Source organism: Elephas maximus, chromosome 2 (genome assembly GCF_024166365.1).
Source record: "Elephas maximus indicus isolate mEleMax1 chromosome 2, mEleMax1 primary haplotype, whole genome shotgun sequence".
Lineage (NCBI taxonomy): Eukaryota > Metazoa > Chordata > Mammalia > Proboscidea > Elephantidae > Elephas > Elephas maximus.
The window spans coordinates 20022461-20041311 of record NC_064820.1 but is presented as its reverse complement, the minus strand read 5'-3'; the positions used below and the strand labels follow the sequence as shown (position 1 = coordinate 20041311).

Genomic DNA, 18851 nt, shown 5'->3' with positions numbered 1-18851 from the left:
ACCTCCACCTCATAGGAATCAGCTTTGGGCTGTTGATTTAGGTTCTCCTTCCCCCTTGTGCGGTAGGAGGAGTTCAGACACCACCCCCACGCCGTTTTTATACCCCGTGAGGTCCCTGAAGGTGGAGTTGGGAAGAGGTGTGCACAGTTGGCTCTGTAAGCCTGTGAGAGTCGGCTCTAGCACAGGACTCGTGGCCGAGGCGAGAGTTAGTGTCTGAGTCTAAATGTGAGGCATGCTCTTTATTTATAGATGCCCAGGGCAGGATGGACATTCAGTGAAGATTTTTGGAAGGAGTTAATGATTTCTTCCACTCTCCATCACGGTCATGGAAAAACGTTAGTAGCCATAGAAAATGTTTACCACCTTTGAAGTATTCCTTTGAACCAGCTGGGCTAATATTTGACATTGATTAAGAACATGTAGAACAATGCGATCTGGCCTTGCTGCAAGAGTGTTTGCTTTGTGTGAGCTATCTTAGTAACCAGTTAGCCTGCAACGTGCTTCCTAAACCTTGTAGCTCCCCATTTTCCCATAATCAGGCCCCTCTTCAAGGTGATTTGTATTTTATAAACACAGGTGACCAATTCTTTGCTGCCAGCCCTAGAGTGTGATGAAGGGCTCTTTGGTTTACAGGCTGCAGCTGCTTACTGGAGGCCATGAAGACCCGTCCCGGGGCTGCCAGCAGAAGCTACCCCTGATGACTGACAGAGGAGATGCCTACCTGGTTGTTGTTTGTTGTTGTTGCTGTGTAGAGTCCGACTCATGGTGATCTTATGTATAACAACAAAACGTTGCCTGGTCCTGCGCCATCTGCATGATTGTTGGTATGTTTGAGTCCATTGTCGCAGCCGTTATGTATTTTGAGTGCCTTCCAACCAAGGGGCCCATCTTCCAGCACTCTGTCGGACACTGTTCTGTTGTGACCCACAGTTTTCACTGGCTAATTTTCAGAAGTAGATCATGTCTTAGTTATCTAGTGCTGCTGCAACAGAAATACCACAAGTGGATGGCTTTAAGAAAGAGAAATTTATTTCTTCACAGTAAAGTAGGCTAAAAGTCCAAATTCAGTGTGTCAGCTCCAGGGGAAGCTTCTCTCTCTCTGTTGGCCTTCTCATCAGTGTTCCTCCGGGCTAGGAGCTTCTCTGTGCAGGGACCCCAGATCCAAAGAACGCACTCTGCTCCTGGCACTGCTTTCTTAGTGGTATGAGGCCCCCCCTCTCTCTGCTCCATTCCCTTTCCTTTTTACCTCTTGAGAGATAAAATGTGGTACAGGCCACAGCCCAGGGAAACTCCCTTTACATTGGGTCAGGAATGTGACCTGGCTAAGGGTATTATAATCCCACCCTAATAATCCTCTTTAACATAAAATTATAATCACAAAATGGAGGATAACCGCACAGTACTGGGAATCATGACCTAATCAAGTCGACACATATTTTGGGGGGATACAGTTTAATCCATGACATATCACCAGGCCTTTTATCCTAGTCTGTCTTAGCCTGGAAGCTCCACTGAAAGCTGTCTGCTATGGGTGACCCTGCTGGGATTTGAATACTGGTGGCATAGCTTCCAGCATCACAGCAACACACAAGCCATCGCAGTAGGACAGACAGATGGTGATTGGGGCTTCCTCTTACTCCCTGCCTTTTTCCCCTTATGGGCAGATCTATATCTAGTTCCATTTAGTTGTCTTGCCTCTCCTCCACGCCATGTTAATCTGGGTTCTGCAGAGTGTTTGTAGGTGCCCAGGCTTGCCTGAGGGGGAGACTTCATATACCATCACTCATGTTTTCAAAAACAGTATTGTTTCCCCCCTAAAAGATGTGATAGCTGTTCACTTGAGAAATATAAAAATATTATAGGGAAAAAGTATAAAGAAGGAAAGATCAACTGTAATCTTCTTGTCAGTCTATTCTAATTCATAGTGACCCTGTGTACAACAGAACAAAACACTGCCCAGTCCTGCACCATCCTCACAATCGTTGTTATGCTTGAGCCCATTGTTACAGCCACTGCGTCAGTCAATCTCACTGAAGATCTTCCTCTTTTCCGCTCTTGCTCTACTTTACCAAGCATGATGTCACTCTCGGGGGACTGATCCCTCCTAATAACATGCTCAAACTCTGTGAGACTAAATATTGCCATCCTCGTTTCTGAGGAACATTCTGGTCGTACTTCTTCCAAGACAGATTTATTTGTTGTTTTGGCAGTCCGTAGTAATCTTAGTACTCTAATGGATATATGTTTATATTGTCTTCTAGTACTTCTGTGGATATATTTTCTTGATAAATTACAAATATATATACAATTTTGTACACTGCTTTTTTCTCTTGTAAGCATTTCCCAAATGCTTCTAAAATTTTTGGACGTATTTTAAATGACTGCAAAATATTCTGTACTTTAAATTTGGCAAATCATTATTGTTGAAAATTATTTTGCCATGTATAAATAACAAGTATAAATAAGAGTGGGATATAGCACTGCATTTTTAAAAAATTTTTATGGGCAAGATTATTAGAAAGGGAATGACTGGAACAAAGGATGTGATTTCTTTCTTTTTTTTTTTTTTAAACTCAAAATTTTGCAAAATTGCTTTCCAGAAAGGTCATAAAGGTCTGCATTCTCATGGGTAGGGTGATAGCAGTTTATTACCACCAAATGTTTTTGCATTTTAGGTCTATGTAGCCATTCACTCATTCATCCAGTAAGTGAAATAGGGTGTGCCTACTATGTGCCTGAGCCCTGGTGGTACGTTAGTTAAAGAGCTTGGCTGCTAACCAGAAAGTCAGCAGTTCGAATCCACCAGTTGCTTCTTGGAAACTGTACGGGGGCAGTTCTGCTCTGCATATAGGGTCTCTATGAGTTGGAACTTACTTGATGGCAATGGATTTGGTTTGGTTTTTGGTTTACTATGTGCCGGGTTCTGTACTTATTCTGATAATGCAAAGTGAAGAAACATGGTCCTGCTAGAAGGTGTTCCCGTACTATCCTAATAACAACCTAAAATATCAACCATGAATACAATAAGATCTTCACATGAAAATAAATACTTAAGCCACCCCAAAACCTAGTGGCTTAAAAACAGGATATTCATTTACCTTGCTAACACATCTGCAATTTGGGCAGGGCTCAGAGGCCACAGCTCATCTCACCCCCATGCAGCATCAGCTGGGGCAGCTCAACTGGGGCCTGGAGGATCCATTCTCAAGATGATGCACTCACGGGATTGGCAGGTTGGTGCTGGCCATCAGCTGTAGCTCTGCCAAGCTGTGGGCAGTGTTCTTGGTTCCCTTCCACGTGGGCCTCTGTTTGAACTTTATTGTGGCAAGGTGGCTGGGTTCCAGGAACAAGAGTCCTAAGAAACAGGAAGTATAAGTTGCCAATTTCTTAAGTCCTGGACTCAGGCACTAGCACAATGTTGTTTTACCATGTTCTATTGGTCAAGCAGCCAAAGAGCTCAGATTTGATGGGAGTGAACATAGACTCCACCTCTCCTTGGGAGTAATGTCAAAGAATTTTGCAGCCATATTTTAAAACTGCCTCAAAGAGAAAAAATGCTGACTTAGTAATTGTTTTATAAAATTTTATCAGTTATCAGTGGAAAGCGTATCTGTGATGAGACTTGCAATCTGGCTTCCTCTCCTCTTCAAAGAATTCAACCAGTGACGTATCTCTTAACAGAGCACTGCCACAGTAGTCTTGTTTCTTGATGCTGAATCTCATTTGCATAAGCTGAGTTTTCTGGTTAATTGAAGCTCACATTTTTAGACATAAACACTTGAGAATTTTAATCATTCTGTGGGGCAACTACATGCATAGGCTTTAGAATGATGCAAAGTTTGTTTCGATCTTAGCTGCAAGTCCCAGCCTTGCTCCTTATTAGCTGGATGACTTTGGGTAAGTTACTTAACCTCTCTGAGCCTCATTTTGTTACCAGTAAAGTGGGAATAGGAATATTTACCTGATAGGGTTGTTTTGGTTGTTTTATAGATCAAATATGGTAAAAAATGTAAAATATTTAGTGAGTGGCTCACTGTAAGTGCTCAAAAAGTAGTTAATAAAAAAAGTCAATAATAATACATAAATTACACACTTCCTAAAGAGCTCTAAATGGAAGTAATTATTTTCTGTCTGACTCTCATGGATCGAATTGTGCCCCCGAAAATATGTGCCAACTTTACTAGGCCATGGTTCCCAGTACTGTGTAATTATCCTCCATTTTGTGATATGTTGTAAAACCTGACTTGTATGCCTTAGTGACACCAGATTAGGCTATGTTAATGAGGATTAGGTTATGTTTGTTATGTTAATGAGGTAGAGTTAGGATGGGATGCAATACCCTTACTCAGGTCACTTCCCTGGGGTGTGGCCTTCATCACTTTTTATCTCACAGAGGTAAAAGGAAAAAGAGAGTGGGACCTCATTACCACCAAGAAAGAAGAGCCAGGAGCAGAGCGCAGGCTTTGGACCTGGGGTCTCTGTGCTGAGACCTTCCTAGGCCTAGGGGAAGATTGAGACAAAGACCTTCACCTGGAGCTGACAGAGAGAGCAAGACCTCCCTAGAGCCAGCACCGTGAATTCAGACTTCTAGCCTCCTCAACTGTGAGAGAATAAATTTGTTAAAGCTATCCGCTGTGGTTATTTCTGTTACAGCAACACTAGATAACTAAATAACTAGTTGTTTATTGCTGTGTAACAAATTGCCCCCAAACTCGGCAACTTTAAACAACATTTATTCTTAACAGTTTCTGTGTGTCAAGAATTTGAGTGTGGCTTAGATGGGTATCTCATGAGATTGCAGTCAGACTATCAGCCAGGGTTGCAGTGTTATCTGAAAGTTCAACTAGGAAACAGTCTGCTTCCAAGCTCCCTCCAGTGCTTGTTTGCAGACCACTGTCCTCACCACATGGGTTTCTCTGTAGGGCTGCCTCCCGGCATGGCAGCTGGCTGGTTTTCCCCAGGGCGGGCGATATAGGAGATGGTGAGAGAGAGCACTGAAGTGGAAACCAGAGTGTTTTGCTAACTGTGCTGGGAAGTGACATGCTATCACTTTTGCCATATTCTGTTCCTCAGAAAAGAGTCAATAACTGCAATCACACTCAAGTGGAGGATGAATATTTAGAAGACATGAATGTTGGGAGGAATTGAGGGCCTTCTTACTGCAATGACATAAAGTCACAAAGCGTTGAATGAAGGACACCTTTGTGCTGTAATTGAAGTGACGGCCCACATCACTAGCTTTTTTCCATGCTTTTGTGTCTCTTTTTAATATCTTCCCTATTCCTGTCAACAAATAGCTATTGTGCCTGTGGTGTGTCTGCTTCTCTTTAGCAGCTATTTCTACCTTCTTATAACTCCTTCAAATCTGCACTTGGATGGAAAATATAACCAACACAAATGTTTAAAAAATCAGTCTTAGAAAAAAAGAAAGATCTTTCTTATGAAGAAATCTTGGAGGCTTTGGGGCATGAACTTCTTTTTCAGGTGTTTTGTGTTTGGCACTATGATAGTTTGGTCATTTGTTCAAATGGTCACTCACTTGCTCACTTAGCAGGTGGTTTATTGTGCTCTGACTACTTGCTAAACACTGAATTACAGAGCAGAGTAAGAGAAGTCGGACTCCTGTCAGGAGGCTTGTGGTCAGCCTGTGAAGACACACCAGTGAATTACAGATAATTGATAATTATTGGAAAGGGGAATGGCTTAATGTAATACAGATGAGAAGGACTAGAGGCAGAAGTTCTTGGGTGGTAGAAATGGTTAAGCCTCAACTGCTACCTGAAAAGTTGGTGGTTTGAATTCACCCAGAGGTGCCTCAGAAGACAGGCCTGGTACTCTGCTTCTAAAAGGTCACAGCCTTGAAAACCCCCTAGAGCACACTTCTACTCAGCACACATAGGGTCACCATGATTTGGAATCGCCCAAGGACAGCTAACAATAACAGAGGTGAAAGAGAACACCCTAGTCTAGTCTACAGAAAGCCTTCTGGAGGAAATAGGGGCCCTTTTCAAAAACTCGACCTCCCCAAACAATTCTGAAGTGCATTTCTGGTTGAAACCAGCTGGTTGAGATGGTCTCCGTGCTCTTGGTGTTTGGAATCAGGCTATCTGGGGTGGTGGTTTGCTTCCCATTGTTTTGACCCTTCACAGCTGCTTTCACCCAAGTGAGCTTTGGTGTTATGCACAGGCCAGTGATGAGTGGATGGAAGTATTCACCTTTTCTACGGGGGTAATGAGGATGTCTGCCCATGTATCTCCTCATCTTACGGGCACGTAAGTCTTCTAAATGATCATCTTTCTATTTTTGATATAGGTTGGAGCCAAAATTACTGCTCCCTTCTAGCAAGGGTGTGGCACCACCTGGAAAGCACTTCTGAGTACCTTTTTTCCCTTCGGTGTTCTTCATTTGAGGTCCTTGTGCCCCATGGTTGCGTAGTTATGCGGTGTGCCAGGGCACCCAGCTGGGGGAGCAGGTGTATGTGGGGGTCTGACCTCCATTCCAGGCTCTGCCCGCCAGGCTGCATGCCGTAGTGTGGGGCTGTGCCTCCTGGAGGAAGGCACACCATTTCCTACTTTGCACAAATGCACCCTGTGGACTAACAGTAGCCCTACTCCCTTGGGTGTTTATTTTATCCAATTTTCTCTATGGACTTTTATGTTGCTATTGTTGGTACCTGCCTTCGAGTTGGCCTCCATCTCTTGACAGCCCTATGCACATCAGAATGAATGCTGCCCAGTCCTGCACCATCCCCATACTCAGTTATGGATTGGACCATTGTGATCAATAGAGTTTTCACTGGCTGATTTTTGGAAGTAGACCACCAGGCCTTTTTTCCTAGTCCACCTTAGTCTGGAAGCTCTGCTGAAACTCTGCAGCATCACAGCAACATGGCAAGCCTCTACTGACAGACAGGTGACTGCACGTGAGGTGCATTGACCGGGAATCGAACCTGAGCCTCCCGTATGGAAAGTGAGAATTATATGTTGACCACCAGTGCCCTTCATCAAATCCTTTGTGGACTGGAGTGCCATAAAATAATTGCCAAGAGAATATCCTCTGCCACACACACACTAAGTAAAAGCAGTCCCTGGATTATGAACGTCCAACTCATAGTTGCCCTTTGACGTTATGTAAATTTGCCCTCACTCTGAAAAGATTGAACCAACCCCTACTCGTGACAGATTCTTCATCACCATCACCTTCACTGCTGCACGTGCACCTTTTAAATCACTGAAAAGGCTTCGAACCTCTTCTTGCACTAAACCAAAAAAAGCCAAACCCATTGCCATCAAGTCGATGCCAACTCATAGCAACCCTATGGGACAGAGAAGAACCGCCCCATAAGGTTTCCAGCAAGTGGCTGGTAGATTCGAGCTGCTGGCCTTTTGGTTAACAGCCAAACGCGTAACCACTGTGCCACCAAAAAAAAATAAAAACCATCGCTGTTGAGTCGATTCTTACCCATAACGACCCCTTTAGGACAGAGTAGAACTGCCCCACTGGGTTTCCAAGGAGCACCTGGTGGATTTGAACTGCCAGATCTTTGGTTAGCAGCTGTAGCGCTTAACCACTATGCACCAGCGTTTCCACTAGCTAAGGCTAAATAAGAATCGTATGTACCTGTTCTGATCTACTTACAAATTCAACTTAAAGACACAGTTAGGGGCTCTTGTTCGTAACCCAGAGGCTGCCTGTACATGCATACAGGTTTCCCCTGCTATCCGAAAGTAGAGCGTCCCTGTGAAACCTTTTGTAAGCCCAAGTGGCATAAAGCGAAGAACCAATTAACATTAATTTATGTGGAAAAAATATTTGAACGTTCCCAGACCAAAAAAATAACCTACCAAACCATACCAGATAACACATAAAACCTAATTGGTGGCTTAATGCTGAGGTGCTAAGTGTAGTTCCCGGGAAGGAGCTTGACGATAACATTCTTGCTGCTTGGGGGTGCGTGCTGCCTCTTTAACAGCTCACTGCAAAGCAAACGCTGAACTTATTTCTGTTTTTAGCCTTTTTGCATAAAAGCGAAAATCCTCTTTGGATTTCTCTTGGCTGGTGAAAACAGGTACTAATGTAGGTCTTTCGTAAAAGCGAAGTGGTGGCATAAAGTGACCTTTCAAAAAGCGGGGGGCACCTATGTATGTGAAAGAATAGTAACTCAGGAACTTAAGTGTCTGTTCAACTACTTTTTAGCTTAAAGACTATTGTTGCGTGCCTTGGAGTCAATTCTGACTCATAGTGACCCTATAAGACAGAGTAGAACTACCAGTAGGGTTTCCTAGGCTGTAATCTTTACGGGAGCTGATCACCAGGTCTTTTCTTGCATGGCGCCACTGGTCGATTCTAACCACCGTCCTTTGGATTAGCAGTCGAGTACTTAACCATTGCTCCACCAGGGCTCCTTAGCTTAAAACAATTTGGAACAAAAAGCAGTTTGGTTCCTGAGAAGGTCCATTCCAGGTTGGAGATAGGGTGAAAGAAATACAGCGCCTCAATTTTGTGTTTGAGAAAATAGGGCATCAGCCTGCCGTGCTTGAAGCTTGCTTAGAAAATCAGTATTTTCTTCAGCAGTCAAAGTTCTCTTTCAACTAAAATGCAGGGATTTTAGTTTGTGGCCAATTGGCCTCATGGCAGCCTAGTAAATGTGTGTAATGAGAACCAGCCAAAACTTAGAGAAGGGACATTTAGCCAGAATTGAGTTAAAACTCTGCTTTCGTTCTTTCAGCTGTTCTTGCGAAACTGCCGGTAAACACTGAATGGGAAAATAAAATGACCTCCCGAGGGAATTTTGGCTTCTGGTTCTTTGGACAGAGAGACATTACCTCACCCAGTGTTGTTTATGGGTGAGATGAAATTAGGCAAGATGGTTCTACCCTGATAGTCTCTTGGCCTGTGTTGTTTCTCATTTCTCTTATGCTCTCCTTCGTCCATTCTCTCTCTTTGCTCCCCTGTACTCCTACACCAGGGACCTACCTTCTCTTGACCCTGGTCCCTGCCATCCCCACGCTAAACCCCAAATCGGCAAAGGCATGAGCCACCCTTGGGCGGAGTGGTGTACTGCAAGCCATCTAGGTCACAAAGTGTCCTGATGGAGAAGTTGGGAAACGGGGGTGGGGAAGGCTTCAACTGTCCCTGGGACACTCCCACGAACCACACAGGGGCCACCAGGACAGTTGCGATATATCTGGCTGTATTTTAACAAATGCATCTTCTCATTAGGGAGTACGGATGAAATGATAGTCTTCAGAGGAGCCTCCTGTGTAGGGCCTTTGCAGAGTTGACCTGTGTCTGGGAGTGATTGGGTAGGCCTGGTGATACACTGGGTAAGAGCTGCGGCTGATAACCACAAGGTCAGCAGTTCAAATCCACCAGCCACCCCCTGGAAACTCTACTGGGCAGCTTTATTCTGTACTATAGGGTCACTATGAGTTGGAACCGACTCAACAGCGATGGTTTTGGAAACCCTGGTGGCATAGTGATTAAGAGCTACGGCTGCTAACCAAAAGGTCGGCAGTTTGAATCTACCAGGTGCTCCTTGGAAACTCTATGGGGCTGTTCTACTCTGTCCTTTAGGGTCGCTATGAGTTGGAGTCAACTCAGCAGCAACGGGTTTGATTTTTCGGTTTTCAGAGTGATTGTCACCCACTGGGTAAATGCCCCCAAGAGCTATTAATGTTGCCATATAGCTCTTAGTTGTTTCTATGGTGCAATACCAGACTACACTGTCTTTTGCCTTAAAAGGGGGTGTGTAGCTGTGCGTTCAGATAGAGGAAGAGGAGAGAGAAAGGATGGAAGGGGAAATTTCCCTTTCCCTGGGTCTTCGGCATGCAGACGTTTCAAGGGTGGAGACCTGTGTTCCTGTTCTGGGCAGACACCTGCGCATAATGGTCTTAAGGAGCATTGCACAGTAATTACCAACATAATAAAGCCCCTCTACTTTCCCTGTAAACAGACGCAGCCATGCACAGACATTACTCTGTGACTCGGGGGTGGCATTTCATGGTGGTTTAGTTGGACTATAAGCAAGTGCTTTATTTTGAAAAGAAAACACATCCATCCGTCAGTGGAACATCTTAAAATTATACCTGTAAACTCCCATCTCTAGATTTAAGGTGAAGGCATTGTACTACTAATACCTCTACCCATTGACATCAAGTTGATCCCAACTCACGGTGACCCCATGTGTTACAGAGTAGAACTGCACCATAGGGTTTTCTTGGCTATGATCCACATGGAAGCAGATCTCCAGGTCTTTCTCCCGTTGCACAGCTGGGTGGGTTCAAACCACCAACCTTTAGGATGGTAATCAAGAACAAACCTTTTGCACCACCTAGGCACCTTGAAGGCATTATAAACTTATTTATGTTTCTTGAAAATTACTGTTTTCTCCTGCTTAGAGTACTCTCTACAGTAATCACCAGTAACATGATATGTGTATGTTTAAATGTAGTTCTCATTTCTAAAAAGTTAACAACATGTTTCTGGGGTAGCTTGTAACATTACTGGGAGATAATTTTCTTTCCAAATTATTGAAACTGAACACAGATTCTAAGTCATCATAGTTTCTTCATTCTGAATTTTTTTGGAAACTTCCTCTTGGAGGCATGTTTCCTTGTGCTAAAGAAGGCTTTAAGATGTAGATTTTGCTGTAAAATGCATACCCATAACTACATTATTGTCTTAGTTATCTAGTGCTGCTATAACAGAAATGCCACAAGTAGATGGCTTTAACAAATAGAAATATATTTTCTCACAGTTCGGAGCCCAGAAATCTGAATGTAGGTTGCCGGCTCTAGGGGAAGGCTTTCTGTCTCTGTCAGCTCTGGAAGAAGGTCCTTGTCTTGAGCTTCTGCTTCTGGGCCATCTTCATGTGGCTTGGCATCTCTCTTCTCCCATCTCTGCTTGCTCACGTAATCTCTTTTATATCTCAAAAGACATTGACCCAAGGCACACCCTACACTAGTCTTGCCTCATTAACAAAACAAAGACAACCCATTTCCAAATGGGATTATAACCTCACGCATCGGGTTTAGGATTTACAACACATATTTTGGGGGGACACAATTCAGTTGCTGACAATTATGAACTTATATTTAATTGATTTGCTTGCTGAAACAAGATGAGATTGCCTCAGTAAACTAAGATACAACAAACATTGGCACTGGTGATGAAGGAAGTAACTGATAATCCCTTTTTTGGGCACAGCAGAGGTGAGGGTGGAAAGCAGTAATATTCTTTAAGGCAGGCCTTGAGGATTTCATAGCAAGTGGCTTCATTCTCTCATGCCAACGCCTATAAACTGGAAATGGCGCCTGGAGCTGTAACCCATAAGGCCTGTGAGCCCTTGCTGGAATGTCCTGGAAAGAGTGCTATGATGAATTAACATGGCCTTTGCAGGGGAAGCCCTGGTGGGACAGAGGTTAAAAGCTTGGCTGCTAACCAAAAGGTAGGCAGTTCGAATCCACCAGCTGCTCCTTGGAAAACCTATGGGGGCAGTTCTACTCTGTCCTATAGGATTGCTGTGAGGTGGAGTGGAGTGGATGGTAATGGTTTTGCTTTGGATTTGCAGGGTCTTTTCAGTTGCCTCATTTGCATGCAAAAGCTGGGCAGTGAAAGAGGAAGACAGGAGAGGAATCCATGCATTCAGCTGTGGTGTAGGTGATGAATATTGAATATTTCATGTCCTGCCAGGAGAACAAAAAAATCAGTCTTAGAAGAAATAGATTAGACTGTTCCTTAGAAGTGAGGATGGAGAGACTTTGGCTTACTTACTTTGCACATATCATCAGGAAAGACCAATTGCTAGAAAAAGACATCCTGTTTGGTAAAGTAGAGGTTCAGCTAAAAAGGGGAAGCCCCTCACGGAGGCTGCAACAGTGGGCTCAAACATAGCAGCGAACGATTGTGAGGATGGCACAGGACCAGGCACTGTTCCGTTCTGTGTCCATGGGGTCGCTATGAACCGGCATGGACTTGAGGATACCTCACAATAAACAACACAACAGATAAAGGAAGGAGGCGGCTGAATAAGACTGGAAAAAAAGTTTAAAAGTGACCATTGTTTGCAGTATACCAGGACAGGATATGATAGCCCCTTTAAAGCCCATGATGAAAATCTAAGAAAGAGAGATTTAGCTTCTCCGGCCCTGACATTTAGCAGCACCCCTTTTTTGTTTGTTGTTTGTTGTGGAGGGTGTGTGGATGGGGCTCCGTTAAGATCCTATGGATTTATACAGATAAACAGGGAGACATGGAGATTTGAGGGCCCCCCCATTCCACCATCTTTGCCCCTGGGAGGGGCAAGAGAATGCTATCTTTCCCCATGGAAGGAGCACCCATTGTTCTTGTTAAATTTGCCTTTGCATTATTACCCCCATATCTGGAATTTCCAGTCCCATGTTTCCAAAGAAATCACAGGTCCCTGATTCAACCAAACACTGACTTCCTAATTCTATACTTTGCTGACTTTACAAAAAAAAAAAAAGACGTACCAAAAAAAAAGACAACCAATCAGTGGAGGTTGTTGCGTCCAGGCCACCATCACAGATCACCTTGATGAGCCCATCAGAAGGTGGACCATCAGGGCATCTGCTCTGCTTGTGCATTCATTCACAAGGAACCCAAAAATCAGCGTGGGTTGCCTCAGCAATCCATTGTCAGTGAAAGAACGATGTCCTTCTATGGCTTCATTTCTGCATTTTTTAGTATCCTCACTGCTTCAGAAAATGGAAGAAACTGGACATTTCTCAGATTATTAAGAGGCCTGTTTGCTGGCAGTTGCTTTCGGCCAGAGATCTGACACTGAAGTTAGTACTTCAGACGTCACTGATAGCCACTGCCTAAGAATCTCTTTTCTGTCAACATCACCAGGGATATTGCCAGCTTTAAATATTTCTCTCAGGGTCACACCAATTTCTAAATCGACTTTTGTAACAGAAAACACAAGTTGTTTGTTATACAGAAGCAGGGGACTTAGAGTATTGAGTTTTTTTAAGTTCAGATTTTCAAGTAAACATGTGAACAGTTAGGCACCCTCTGGATTATAAAATCCTTGAGCAAAAGGTGCTTGTGATTTTCTGATCCAGGTAGTACCAGACCAGGGTCCACAAACTCTCCCAGTTTTCTGACGTATTTGAAAAGAGGCTATGATCCAAAATGGGTTAACGTCCAGCCTGGTCCAGCTCCTTATTTTACAGACAGTGAAAACCAAATTCCTTGTGTGGACTGGTCAGACCTCCCAGTGGCCTTCCGGTGACTTCCATGGTGACCCTGCATTATTATATCCTGGTATTCTTTAGCATAATTTGTTAAAAGAGCAATAATTGCAATTGCTCTGATCATTCCAAAGAGTTGATTCATTACTACTGAATCTTTTGTCTACAAATTTGATTTAATTATTAAGTGAACCTAAATATATGCTTAGCCTCCTATGTGGATGTCTACTTCTGAAAAGCATTATCCGGTGAAAACCTTGGGAACAGCAGGAGAACATTGTCTGATATAGTGCTGGGAGATGAGCCTCTCAGGTTGGAAGGCACTCACAATATGACTAAGGAAGAGCTACCTCCTCAAAGTAGAGTCGACCTTAATGATATTGATGGAGTAAAGCTTTGGGGACTTGCATTTGCTGATGTGGCACAACTCAAAATAACAAGAAACAGCTGCAAACATCCATTAATAATCGGGAGATGGAATGTACGCAGTATGAATACAGGAAAATTGAAAGTTGTCAAAAATGAAATGGAACACATAAAGATTGATATCCTGGGCATTAGTGAGCTGAAATGGACTGGTATTGGCCATGTTGAATCAGGCATCACATGGTCTGCTATGCAGGGAATGACAAATTGAACAAGGATGGCACTGCATTCATCATCATAAAAAAAAAAAAAAAAAAAAAAATCCCAAGATCTTGAAGTACAATGCTGTCAGCAATAGGATAATATCCATATGCCTACAAGGAAGACCAGTTAATACTACTGTTGTTCAGATTTATGCACTAATGCCAAAGATGAGGAAACTGAAGATTTTTACCAACTTCCACAGTCTGAAATTGATCAAACATGCAATCAAGATACACTGGTAATTACTGGGGATTGGAATATGAAAGTTAAAAACAAGAAGGATCTGTGGCTTGGGTAATATGGCTTTGGTGAGATAGAAACGACACCAAAGATGACATGATAGAATTGTGCAAGAACAATGACTTATTCAATGCAAATAACTTTTTTAAACAACGTTAACGGTGCCTATACAGTTGGACCTCACCAGATGGAAAACAGGCATCAAGTTGACTACATGTGTGGACAGAGATGATGGAAAAGCTCAACATCATCAGTCAGAACAAGGCCAGGGGCCGAGTGAGGAACAGTCCATCAGTTGTTCATATGCAAGTTTAAGTGGAAGCTGAAGAAAATTAAAACAAGTCAAAGAGAACCAAAAAACAACCTTGAATATATCCCACCTGAATTTAGAGACCATCTCAAGAATAGATTTGACGCACTGAACACTAATGACCGAAGACCAGACAAGTTGTGGAATGACATCAAGAACATCATACATAAGGAAAGCAAGAGGTCATTAAACAGGAGAGAAAGAAAAGACCTAAATGGATGTCAGAAGAGACTCTGAAACTTGATGTTGAATGTAGAGTAGCTAAAGCAAAAGGAAAAAAATGATGAAGTAAAAGAGCTGAACAGAAGATTTCAAAGGGCAACTCGAGAAGACAAAGTAAAGTATTATAATGACATGTGCAAAGGCCTGGAGGCAGAAAACCAAAAGGAAGAACACGCTCAGCATTTCTCAAGCTAAAAGAACTGAAGAAAAAAATTCAAACCTTGAGTTGCAATGTTGAAGGATGCTATGAGCAAAATATTGAACGACACAGGAAGCGTCAAAAGAAGATGGAGACTATCTCAAGAACACAGAGTCACTGTATCAAAAAGAATTGGTCGGTGCTCCGCCATTTCAGGAGGTAGAATATGATCGAGTACCAATGGCATTGAAGGAAGAAGTCCAAGCTGCACTGAAGGCATGGGCGAAAAACAAAGCTCCAAGAATGGATAGAATACCAATTGAGATGTTTCAACAAACAGCGCAGTACTGGAATGGCTCACTCGTCTATATCAAGAAATCTGGAAGACAGATACCTGGCCAACTGACTGGAAAAGATCCATATTTGTGCCCATTCCAAAGAAAGGTGATCCAACAGAATGCAGAAATTATTGAATGATATCATTAATATGACAGAAAAGAAAAATTATGCTGAAAAAAAAAAATGCTGAAGATCTTTCAAAAATGGCTGTACCACTACATCGACAAGGTACTGCCAGAAATTCAAGCCAGATTCAGAAGATGACGGTGGAATGAGGGATATCACTGCTGTCAGATGGACCTTGGCTGAAAGCAGAGAATACCAGAAAGATGTTTGCTTGTGTTTTATTGACTGTGCAATGGATTTGACTGTGTGGCGCATAACAAATTGTAGATAACATTGCGAAGAATGGGAATTCCAGAACACTAAATTGTGCTCATGCAGAACCTGTACATGGACCAAGAGGCAGTTGTTCGAACAGAACAAAGGGATACTGCATGGTTTAAAGTCAGGAAAGGTGTGTGTAAGGGTTGTATACTTTCATCATACTTATTCGGTCTGTATGCTGAGCAAATATATCAGAGAATCTATACTACATTAAGAAGAATGAGGCATCAGGATTGGAGGAAGACTCATTAACAACCCGCGATATGCAGAGATGACAGCTTTGCTTGCTGAAAGTGAAGAGGACTTGACGTACTTACTGATGAAGATCAAAGATTACAGCCTTCCGTGTGGATTACACCTCAACATAAAGAAAACAAAAACCCTCACAGCTAGACCCTTAAGCAACATCATGATAAATGGAGAAAAGATTGAAGTTGTCAAGTATTTCATTTTACTTGGATTCACAGTCAACACCCAGCAGTAGTCAAGAAATCAAAAGATGCATTGCACTGGGCTAATCTGCTGCAAAAGACCCCTTTAAAGTATTAAAAAGCAAAGATGTCACCTTGAAGACTAAGGTGGACCTGACTGAAGCTAGGGTGTTTTCAGTTGCCTCATATGCATGCAAAAACTGGACAGTGGATAAGGATGACCAAACAAGAATTGACAGCTTTGAATTGTGGTGTTGGCGAAGAATATTGAATATACCATGGTTTGTCAAAAGAACAAAGCGCAGTCTGTCTTGGAAGAAGTGTAGTCAGAATATTCCTTAGAAGCAAAGATGCTGAGATTTCGTCTCACATACTTTGGACGTTTTGTCAGGAGGGGTCAGTTCCTGGAAAAGGACATCATGCTTGGTAAAGTAGAGGGTCAGCAAAAAAGAGAAAGACCCTCAACGAGATGGATTCACTTGGTGGCTATAACAATGGGCTCAAGCATAACAAGGATTGTGAAGATGGTACAGGACCAGGCAGTGTTTTGTTCTCGTGTACATGGGGTGGCTATGAGTGGAAACCGACATGATGGTACCTCACAACAACAACATTTTGAGGAACCATTTCTTTTTCTATTTCTTGAAAATGCGTAATGGCTAGAAAAAAAAAAATGTGCATGGTAGATTTAGTTCTAATCAAAATATAATTCATAGTGTGGGATGTATTTCAAGGCAGTAATTAAGGGATATATTTATAGGATATATTTAAAAAGGGATATATTTATACTTCTTCCTCTATATCTTCTATTGAATGTTCTTTTAAAATCGTCATTGCGTTGTTGATTGGTAATAGGTGATTTTCTTTGTGGCACAGTGGGGAAGAGCTTGGCTGCTAACCAAAAGGTCAGCAGTTCTAATCCACCAGCCACTCCTTGGAAACCCTATGGGGCAGTTCTACTCTGTAAGGTCGCTATGAGTTGGAATCGACTTGACGGCAGCAGGCTTGGTTTTGGTTTAGCTTGTTCCATTGGCCTGGACACTTAGTATCTTAGTGGCTTTCCAGTAGGGATATGAGCTTTCACATAGGATAGGATAAAATGTTGAGCACCACTTAATTGATCTACTTAGCTGGGTGGCAACAACCCTTGGAATGTTCAGGCCCAGTTAAGTGCCATTTCATAGCAGTTCTGTCCTTCTGGCTCTGAATGGTTCTCACAGAGGAGAAGTGAAGGATCGTGGTTGAGGCACAGCGTGTTTCATCACGCTAGAGGGCCTTACCCAGTGGATTTCATGCAACTGAATTATGCAGTGTGAGCAAAACCCGAGTCCTGGGCTTGTGACTTCCACTCTTCAAGGAAAACTTGAGGCGTTTATCCAAATATTTGCAGCAGTTAGGTTACAGTTCCTAATACCAGTTCATCATATCTGAAATAATTTAAAGGTGGCTGCCCCTAGCCAGGACAGAGTCACCGAGGAACTCCTGAAGAGGTTTTAGACAAGCATGGATACATCAAGCCCAGGTGAGTTTTATCAGCAGAACACAAGTCAGGCAGAAATGCGGCCGGAATAATTTGGCACAAGGCATGTTGAGTGGGAACCTGAACCTTTCAAACTGTGAGTAGTGTTGTCTCCTCAAATAGCCAACCACCAACAGAAAAATGCGGGACTAAGGGGAGACGCCAAAGCAGGCACTTCTCCCTTTGTTGCTGAATTTTTACGAGGAGCGTCACCCTCAGCTACGTGTAGACCCAAATATGGAGAAACGCGTTCAGTGTATTTTCTTCAGGTTATATTACTAAAAAAAAAAAAAAAAAGTGCTTATCGAGCACTTACTTTGTATCACTTGCTTTGCCTACCATAACTCATTTAATCCTAACACAACCCTATGAAGTAGGCATAAATTATTTTCACTACTTAACAGATGAGGAAATTGTAACTTGCCAAGGTCATCAGCTAGAAGGGGGGGGAGCTGGGATTTGAACTCAGAGAATCTGAGTCCAGAGTTTGTGCTCTTAACTATTACATATATGTTGACCGTTATACTGTGTCTAGACCTTTAATACCATGTAAGTCTTGATGGTTGTAGTAATGATAAACTGTGTGTGTGTGTGTGTAACAAAAACCTGTTGCCATCAAGTTGATTCCAACTCATAGCAACCCTACGGGGCAGAGTAAAACTGCTCCATAGGGTTTCCTAGGAGCAGTTGGTGGATTTGAACTGCTAACCTTTTGGTTAGCAGCTGAGCTTTTAACCACTGTGCCACCAGGGTTCCAACAAAAAAAAAAAAAAGCACTGAAAATAATTTTTCTGCCTGGCCAGTCCAGTACCTGGTGTCCTAGAGTGGGGGGAAGAAGGGGCCCAGGTGTAGCATTGTGTCCAAGAAAGCTGTGGTAGGTGAGAACACACATCGCCTTCCTAGAATATCTGATTTAGTGAAAATGGCTTCCTGTAAATGGTGTTGGCTAGAATATCGAGCAAGCAGATGATCTCTAATACGCAGGCTTGGCAGTTTAGCCACACATGAAGCACACGTGGCAGCCATTAGCTTGAATAGCACTGTCAGAAACCTGAGCCAGCCAAGGACTCTGGAGACAGAGAGGAATATTTGCAACAGGTGAAATGGAAGAGAGTGGAATAGGTGAGCAGGCTTCTCTCTCACCAGCCTAATAAGGTATAGCCTGGATCATTCCAATCTCATTTATTTGCACTGAATTACATTTCACAAGAGAATGACAATTAAAAAATAATAATGTTTCCTGAGCAAATTATTAATGTGAACACAAATGAAATGTTGGAATACTTGAGAAGATAACTGTTTTCTTGGTGAGGGGTGTCCAGGGTCTTAAACGCTAGCAAGCGGCCATCTAAGATGCATCAATTGGTCTCAGCCCACCTGGAGCAAAAGAGAATGAAGAACATCAAAAAAAAAAAAA

General features: G+C 42.8%; 1 protein-coding gene across 4 annotated transcripts in view; it reads left to right on the top strand.

Annotated features, from left to right (window-relative positions):
* The window catches only part of RETREG1 (reticulophagy regulator 1), a 186322-nt gene that overhangs the window by 134947 nt on the left and 32524 nt on the right, over positions 1-18851 (top strand). The window contains exon 2 of one of the 4 annotated variants that reach the window (XM_049861389.1): positions 634-824. The exons of the other annotated variants lie outside the window; for them this stretch is intronic. Coding sequence (XP_049717346.1) covers positions 763-824 — 62 coding nt within the window. The 5' untranslated portion in view covers positions 634-762. The remainder of the gene's footprint in view (positions 1-633; positions 825-18851) is intronic. 4 annotated transcript variants of the gene reach the window in all.